General features: G+C 41.1%; 1 protein-coding gene across 14 annotated transcripts in view; it reads left to right on the plus strand.

Annotated features, from left to right (window-relative positions):
* Nucleotides 1-8,536, plus strand: part of LOC122549761 (serine/threonine-protein kinase 31-like) — a 105,386-nt gene extending 96,850 nt beyond the window's left edge. For all 14 annotated transcript variants that reach the window (XM_043689740.1, XM_043689742.1, XM_043689738.1 and 11 more), the window contains one exon: nucleotides 8,301-8,536. In XM_043689740.1, the coding sequence (XP_043545675.1) occupies nucleotides 8,301-8,519 (219 nt within the window). In that variant the 3' untranslated portion in view covers nucleotides 8,520-8,536. The remainder of the gene's footprint in view (nucleotides 1-8,300) is intronic.
* The last annotated feature ends 1,032 nt before the right edge of the window (nucleotides 8,537-9,568 follow it).

Here is a 9,568-nt window from a genome sequence, read left to right on the forward strand (position 1 = left end):
ACTGCAGACACTGGAATCTGTAAACAACAAATACTGAAGATCACAGCAGATCAGGCAGCATCCATGGAGAGAGTAGAAGCTAACGTTATGAGTCTAAACGATTCTTCATCAGAGCCGAAGTGAAGTATGGAGGGGGCAGCAACATTTGTGCAATAATGGTGGGGTTTGGGTGAAGGTTTGGAGTGCTCAGAGAGAAAGGGTGTTGATGGTTCAGATTAAATGATTGCAATGTAAGAATGGAAGAATAATGCTACGTCTAACTGCCAGACTGGAAATAACAGAATGATCCAGACCTTCACATAGCCAGTCATTTCAACACTGCGTCCTGCTCACATGCCCACTTGTCTGTCCTTGTCATGCTGCAATGCTCCAGCATATCACTGGAGGAGCAAAACTCCTCTTCAAATTGGACACTTTATAATCTTCTGGGCTCCATATTGAGTTCAGATTTTGAACCCATTCCACTTTGCTTGTTACATTCTCTGTCACCATGTCCTCTCTCCCGTCCCACCCACCCCAGTGGGACTGTCTGGTCTTTCCAGTCTGGCAGTTAGACACACCATCGCTCTGCCATTCTCACATTCCAATCTCTTTCCCCCCCACCTATTGCATAAATACTGTCCCCTCCACTCTTCACTTCACTTCAACTCTGAAGATGGAGGACAGAAAAAATTTCTACCTGGTACAGGCTGCTCCTTTTTTTTTTTGAGCTATTTTAGGTGTTGGAGATGATTTACTTGAATTCCAGGAGCAGCGATTACTGTTTTAAATGCTGTTGCATTGTTTTGGAACTATGGGGGGGAAAAAAAAGTCAAAACAGCGGCACTTTTAAAAGAGAGGGGGACAGACAATAGACAGTACATGGTCAGGTTGGTGCAGCAGAGAGAGAAAGAGAAAGAAACCCACACTGCTAACTGACACAGCAGTGAACCTGCACAGTTACTGCCTTTGCTGTTGAATTCATGTATCGCTGGACATCAGAGTGCTTCTGGGAAAATTAACCAAGTGAAATTCACAACTGATCTTGGAGGAACCTGTTTGGGAGAGGTCACACACAACAGATAAGTGAACAGTTCTAAGTATAGCTTTGCTGTAAGTCAAAATAGTGAGGTAGAGTGCGTTCTTTTCTTGATGATATATTTTATTGAGATATGTCTCTTGATTAAAAGTGAAAATATAAGCCATAAGTATTAAGTTAGTCTGGAGCAGTGTTTTCTAGAGGAATAAAACAGTGCTATTTTCTGGGCCTGTAGATTTGGAATAAGCAAAAATGGCCCTTAGTAGAGTGATATGTGCTTCTTGTCGAATGTGGGAGTTTTGGGAGAGTTTGTGTTACTAAGGATTATATTTGCAATAAATGTAAATTTGCGAATCCTATCAGATCGAATGGATCAGTTGGAGAGACAGTTAGAGATAATGAAGAAATACAAGAGCGAGGGGTGCGATGGATGGCAGTTATAGGAAGGGAGAAAAGTTGCAGATACAGTCACAGATGGGTTAACTCCAGGAAAGGTAAGAGAGGTAGGCAGGTAGTGAAGGTGTCTTCTGTGGCTATCCCCATTTCAAACAAGTATGCTGTTTTGGAAAATGTTGGAGGTGAGGAATTCTCAGGGGAATGTAGCCCGAACAGCCAAGTTTCTGGTATTGAGACGGACTCTAGTGCAGTGAGGAGTGTGTCGGGTTCCAAGAAATCAATTGTGTTAGGGGACTGTCTAGTCCGAGGTAAAGACAGACATTTCTGTGGCCAGCAGCAAAAAAGCAAAATGATGTGTTGTTTGCCTGGTGCCAGGATCAAGGATGTCTGAGAGGATGCAAAACATTCTCAAGGGGGAGAGAGCCCAACAGGAGGTCATTGTACACATAGGAACCAACGACACAAAGGGAGAAGGATGAGATTCTGAAGGGACAATCTTGAGAGTTAGGCAGGAATTTTAAAAGAAGGTCCTCGAGAGTAGTAATATCTGGGTTACTTTTGGTGCTCTGAGCTAGTGAGGGTAAGAAAAGGAGAACAGAACAGATGAATGCATGGCTGATGAGTTGGTGTATGGGGGGTGGGGGTGAAGTATTCACATTTTTGGAACATTGGCATTTCTTTTGGGGTAGAAGTAACCTGTACAAGGATGGATTGCACCTGAATTGAAAGGGGACTAATATACTGGCAGGGAGATTTGCTAGATATGTGGACGATTTAAACTAGAAAGGTGGTGGGGTGGGAGATAGGAAAGAGATCAGTCTGAGATTGGTATAATTGAGAAAAGAAGCGAGTCAAACAGTCAAGGCAGGCAGTGACAATGCAGCGAACAAGGTGGAACTGATGAATTAAGCTGCATTTATTTCAATGCAAGAGGCCTAACCGGGAAGGTAGATGAACTTAAGGCATGGTTAGGAACATGGGACTGGGATATCATAGCAATTATAGAAAGTGGCTCAGGGATGGACAGGACTGGCAGTTTAATTTTCCAGGATACAAATTCTACAGGAAGGACAGAAAGGGAGGCAAGAGAGGAGGGGAGTGGCATTTTTGATAAGGGATAGCATTACAGCCCTGCTGAGGGAGGATATTCCCAGAAATACATCCAGGGAATTATTTGGGTGGAACTGAAAAATAAGAAAGGGATGATCACCTTATTGGGATTGTATTATAGACCACCTAATAGTCAGAGGGAAATTGAGAAACAAATTTGTAATGAGGTCTCGGTTATCTGTAAGAATAATAGGGCAGTTATGGTAGGGAATTTTAACTTTCCAAACATAGTCAGGGACCGACATAGTGTTAAGGGTTTAAATGGAGAGGAATTTAAGTGTGTACAAGAAATCTGTTTGATTAAGTATGTGGATGTACTTACTAGAGCAGGTGCAAAACCTGACCTACTCTTGGTAGGGCAGGTGACTGAGGCGTTGGTGGGGGAGCACTTTGGGGCCAGCGATCATAATTCTATTAGTTTTAAAATAGTGATGGAAAAGGATAGCCTGGACCTAAAAGTTGAAGTTCTAAATTGGAGGAAGGCTAAGTTTGATGGTATTGGGCAAGAACTTTCAAAAGCTGATTGGGGGGATTTGTTCGCAGGTAAAGGGACGGTTGGAGAATGGGAAGCCTTCAGAAATGAGATAACGAAAATCCAGAGAAAGCATATTCCTGTTAGGGTGAAAGGAAAGGCTGGTAGGTGTAGGAAATGCTGGATGACTGAAGAAATTGAGGTTTGGTTAAGAAAAAGAAGGAAGCATATGTCAGGTATAGACAGCAAAGATTGAGTGAATCCTTAGAGTATGAAGGCAGTAGGAGTATACTTAAGAGGGAAATCAGGAGGGCATAAAGGGGACATGAGATAGCTTTGGCAAATAGAGTTAAGGAGAATCCAAAGGGTTATTTGAAATTAAAGCCAAAATGCTAACTAGGGAGAGAATAGGGCCCCTCAAAGATCAGCAAGGCGACGTTTGTGTGGAGCTCCAGGAGATGGGGGAGATACTAAACAAGTATTTTGCATCTGTATTTACTGTGGAGAAGGGCATTAAAGATAGAGTGTGGGGAAATAGATGGTGACATCTTGAAAAATGTCGATACTACAGAAGAGGTGGTGCTGGATGTCTTGAAACGCATAAAAGTGGGTAAATCCGCAGGACCTGATCAAGTGTATCTTAGAGCTCTGTGGAAAGGTAGGGAAGTGATTACTGGGTCTCTTACTGAGACAATTGTATCATCGATAGTGACAGGTTAACTGCAGGAAGATTGGAAGTTGGCTAATGTGGTGCCACTGTTTAAGAAGGGTGGTAAGGACAAGCCAGGGAACTATAGACCAGTGAGCCTGACATTGGTGATGGGCAAGCTGATGGAGGGAAACCTGAAGGACAGGATGTACATGTATTTGGAAAGGCAAGGACTGATAGTCAACATGGCTTTATTCATGGAAAATCATGTCTTACTAACTTGAAGAAGTAACAAAGAGGATTAATGAGGGCAGGCCAGTAGATATGATCTATAATCACTTCAGTAAGGCGTTTGACAAGGTTCCCTATGGGAGACTGGTTAACAAGGTTAGATCTCATGGAATACAGGGAGAACTAGCTATTTGGATACGGAACTGGCTCAAAGGTAGAAGACAGAGGGTGGTGTGGAGGGTTGTTTTTCAGGCTGGAGGCCTCTGATCAGTGGTGTGCCACAAGGATCAGTGCTGGGTCCACTAACCTTTCACCATTTATATAAATGATTTTGGATGTGAGCATCAGAGGTATAGTTAGTAAGTTTGCAAATGACACCAACATTGGAGGTGTACTGATCAGCGAAGGAGATTACCTCAAATTACAACGGGATCTTGCTCAGATAGGGCAGTGGGGTGAGGAATAGCAGATGGAGTTTAATTTAGATAAACAAGAGGTGCTGCATTTAGGGAAAGCAAATCTTAGCAGGATTTATATACTTAATGGTAAGGTCCTAGGGAGTGTTGCTGAACAAAGAGACCTTGGAGTGCAGGTTCATAGCTCCTGCAAAGTGGCGTCGCAGGTCGATAAGATAGTGAAGGTGGCACTTGGTATGATTTCCTTTATTGGTTAGAGTATTGCGTACAGGAGTTGGGAGGTCATTGGTTATGCCACTTTTGGAATATTGCGTGCATTTCTGGTCTCCTTGCTATTGGAAGGATGTTGTGAAGCTTGAAAAGGCTCAAAAGATTTACAAGGATGTTGCCAGGGTTGGAGGATTTGAGCTATAGGCATAGGTTGAATAGGCTGGAGATGTTTTTCCTGGAGCATTGGAGGCTGAAGGGTGCCTTTTTTTGAGGTTTATAAAATCGTGAGGGCCATGGATAGGATAAATAGACAAAGTCTTTTCCCTGGGGTGGGGGAGTACAGAATTGGAGGGTGTAGGTTTAGGGTGAGAGGGAAAGATATGAGAGAGATCTAAGAAGCAACCTTTTAGCACACAGGGTGGTACGTGTATGGAATGAGTTTGCCAGAGGAAGTGGTGGAGGCTGGTACCATTGCAACATTTAAAAGGCATCTGGATGGGTATATGAATAGGAAGGGTTTGGAGGGATATGGGACAGGTGCTGGCAAGTGGGACTAGATTAGGTTGGGATATCTGATCAGCATGGACAAGTTGGACCAAAGGGTCTGTTTCCATGCTGTACATCCCTATGACTGTAAGAGTCATCCAGACTTAATGTTTGCTTGCTTTCTCTCTGCATGGATGCTGCCTGACCTGTGTCTCCAGCATTTGTTTTCAGCAATTATTAAATCGTTGGTGAAAGCATAGGGTCTTGTTGCATGCACCCAAAATTTTCTATATGAATTGATTCTATAATTTTGCTCTTTTGAGATAAAATAATTGCCCACTAATGACATCCTTAACTTAGAGCTACCACACAACCTTTTCTTAGCTTCCTATCAACAAAATGTCAAGTGCTCTTCAATAGTCTGATTCCATGTCTTGATCACTTTGCAACCATGTAATGTGCATACTCATCTGAATATTCCACTGTGGTGTTTCTCATGAAATTCATGCCTTTCCAACATTCCATTGAATCTTTTGGCTTCCACAAATTCAACATGTTTCAGGTAAATTCTAGAAAATAACATTCATTCTTAGGATTTTATTAGCTTGTCAGTCATTATGCAAAGTTGATTATGTATGTTAAAGTTAAGCATTTAAAGATTACTGGTTTGAAAGGTGCTGTCAAAGGGAGCCTGGATGTGTTACTATGGTTCATCTTGTAAATGGTACATACTCTGCATTGGTGCTGGAGGGAGTGAATGTGAAATGTGATGGGTAAGGTGACAGCCAAGGGGTTTACTTTGTTATGCATGGCACCAAATGTCTTGAGTGGTGTTGAAGATGCACCCATCCAAGCAAGTTAAGAATATGCTATCACATTCCTGATATGTAACTTGCAGGTATTGAGGATTCAGGAGGTGAGTTACAGAATTCCTAGCCTCTAACCTGGTCTTGTAACTACAATTCGTACAAGACTTGTTCAGTTTCCGGTCGATGGTAACCCCCAGAATGTTGTTAACGGATATTTGGTGATGGTAGTGCCATTGGACGTCAAGGGGCAATGGTTAAATTCTCTTTTTGGAGATTGTCATTGTTCAGCGCTTATGTGGTGTGTCACTTAGCTCATGCCTGGATGTTGTCCAGGTATTGCTGCAATTATACACAGATTTCTAGTATCTGAGGAAACCGAAATGATGCTGAATGCTGTACAATCATTAATGAATATGCCCACTTCCAACCTTTTATTGAAATGATGAAGCAGCTGGACCTTGAACGGCATTCTGCGGAATTCCTACAGAGATGTCCTGGAGCTGAGATTAGATTACCTCCAGTGTGGAAACAGGCCCTTCGGGCCAACCAGTCACACCAACCCTCTGAAGAGTAACCCACCCAGACCCATTTCCCTCTGACTAATGCACCTAACACTATGGGCAATTTAGCATGGCCCATTCACCTGATCTGCACATCTTTGGACTGTGGTAGGAAACCGGAGCGCCTGGAGGAAACCCATGCAGACAGTAAGAGAATGTGCAGACTCCACACAGACAGTCGCCTGAGGTTGGAATCGAAACTGGGACTCTGGTGCTGTGAGGCAGCAGTGCTAACCATTAAACCACCGTGAGATGACTAACCTCCAACAACCGTTACCTCCTGCCTTTGTTTTTGTTATTACTGCAACAGGTGGAGAGTTTCCTGATTCCCATTGATTCTAGCTTTTGCTCGAGCTCCTTGGTGCCACATTTGGTCAAAGGCGGTGAGTCTCACCTCCCCTTGGTTTTAGGCATATTTAATGCTGCTCCTGGTATGCTCCCCTGCATCTTTCATTGAAATACAGTTGATCTGGTAATTGGTTGAGTACGGGATATGCCTTGCCATGCCGTTATAGTTTGTGGTAAATACAGTTATTTTGCAGATGGCCCACGGTGGTTCATGGTTGTCCAGTTTTGAGTTGCTAGATCTCTTTGAAGTGTGTGCAATTTAACACCACTGTAATCCCACACAATTTGGTGGATATTCTAAATGTGAATACAGTATTTTGTCTCCTCGGTGAATGTACAGTGGTCACTCTGACCATGTCTCTAAAACTCTAACCTGGATTACTAGTCCAGTGATATTACCACTATACTAATGCCTCCCACTTAGTTGACTGGGTCTTCTTTGTTTTTCCTCTCTGTACCTGTCTGTTTTGTACTTAAATGAAATATCCAATTCATTTTTAAAAGTGCTATTTTGAAGAGTTAGAGCTATCATAGAATTCTGGACACTTTAATTGATTTTACTTGCTCCTGTGACAGATGTGAGTATTATTTTTATGGGATTGATTCACATTATCAATATCTGCTAGTGTGGTGATAAGACTTAGTGCGGTAAAAGTAGAATTATCTTGCTTATGCATCTGGGCTTGATTTCTGTTTTTTGTTCATGAATTTCATTCCTACAGTGAGTGAAGTTGAACTAAAATAATACCTAAATGTTGTAAAATACTTTTGGATTTAATTGGTTGCTAGATGAGCAGTCTCATTGGTGCAGATGGTGCAATAAAGTAAAGAATTGATGACAACATCAAATTTCGATCAGTCTTGAGAGAAAGCCCTTTGCATTCTGTTCTACTGTCCTGTTATTGCAGTCACTTCCTGTGTCTGTCATGAGTTCAGTTTCAAAAAAGGGCCCAAGTGTGCATATGTTATTAAAAATGTCTTTTTAAACTTTTTTAGTCAAAGTTAATGGCTGTCCTGTTCTTGGTTCCCCTGCCCAGCCCTGACATGTGCACAGGCACATTCATGCACACAGCAGAGACATGCATGCGCGCGGACACAGTCATGACAATGATCTGCTCAGTTCAGACTTTTGGAATTACCACAGTAACATTGTACATGGTTGAAACCTGATATGCCAGACTTATTTTCATTAATTCCAGCTTGTCAGTGTCAGATGCCCTATGGGAAACCTAACACAGATTTTGATTAGAAGCCATGGTTTGGAGGAGCTGGTGTTGGACTGGGGTGGACAAAGTTAAAAATCTCAACACCAGGTTATAGTCCAACAGGTTTATTTGGAGGCACTGACTTTCGAAGTACCTGATGAAGGAGCAGTGCCTTGAAAGCTAGTGCCTCCAAATAAACCTGTTGGACTATAACCTGGTTTTGTGTGATTTTTAACTTTGTTTAAAAACCTGCTTCTAATCAACTACTTTTATCATTTCCTATGGGGAAACTAAAATTTCAAAGATGTGACATAGTGAATTAAGAACATCTATAATAGAACCATTTCTTGTTGTCAGTACCAATGGATTTTTCTTCTTCCTTTTTCAAAGGATCCTAAAATGCTGAGCCTAGTTTCAAGGATGATTTGTTTCAACCCTGATGACAGATTAAGAGTTGACCAGCTGTTAGAGGAAGATGACTTCTTGAAAATGAAAAAGCCTGACATTATTCAGGAAGGAACCAAAGCTCCTGCACCAGATGAAATCATAATGAATAATGTTTTTACAAACGAAACCAAATCTGATCTGTTGGGTGTAGATTCAACATAAAAACTTTTCCAGATTTATGCTTTGTAGTTTATTTTCATTCATTGTATCAAATATATTTTGTTGCATTCGTGCAATGTCCCAGGTTGCCAACAAATATTGAGATTATTTCCCATGAATAACAATAATGGGGTAGAATTATTTCTCGTTACTGTTTTTCAATTTCTCCTGAGTTGCTATTTCATTTGAGAAAAAAATGAAGTTCTTTTCTAAAACAAACTCCAGAAAATTCCCAATGCAATCTATGTTCCTCTCTGCAATTTTAAAAATTTAGAATACACAATTTTTTTTAAAAGAAATCGGGAGAAAATTTAAATACCCATAATGTGCTCTTTTCAATGATTAGGTGAAAATGCCCACAGAAGACCTGTGAGTAAGCTGCTGAAATTGTTTCTGAGAGGACATTTTGATGTCGAGATTGATGAGCAGTATATATTTGTGTCACCAGTTAGAGACTTTTATTCTGTGTTGGTGTGTACTTTTCCAGGAAAAGATGTTTCCTGATCTTCAAATAGTTGAGTATGACCACTGAAAAATTTAGAAAGATTGTGCAACAACTGTCATCTAAGATCTTATTACAGAAGAAAAATTAATTGATAAACATACACCCTTGAGGACAAAGAAAGGCAAGAGGAACTATCCAACTTTTGTTTTAGAAGGGAACATCAAAGTCAAACATATTTTTCATTTCAGTAATACCTTGTCCTGCGATGTGTTGCTCTGTTTTAAAAGTGTGCATAATAAAGAATACGAATTCTCTACCTATTGTTTTAAGCTCAATTATATTATGGACAGGCACATTGGAGAACAGTAAGTTGAAGGGTGCATAGGTTAAGTTATTATATTTTATATTCAGATTAAACCTCGGCATAATATCGTGGGCCAAAGGGACCGTTCTGTGCTGTACTTTTCTATGTTCTATACGGTCATGAACAGCTCAGACAGTAAAGATAATAAATGGCTGGTACTGTCAGCAGCAGACTTTTCAGAACAAGTGTCTATTTGAAGTTACAAAAAAACCATTAGAATGTGACATCCTTCATTGGCCCACA

This window comes from Chiloscyllium plagiosum, chromosome 5 (genome assembly GCF_004010195.1).
Source record: "Chiloscyllium plagiosum isolate BGI_BamShark_2017 chromosome 5, ASM401019v2, whole genome shotgun sequence".
Taxonomy (NCBI): domain Eukaryota; kingdom Metazoa; phylum Chordata; class Chondrichthyes; order Orectolobiformes; family Hemiscylliidae; genus Chiloscyllium; species Chiloscyllium plagiosum.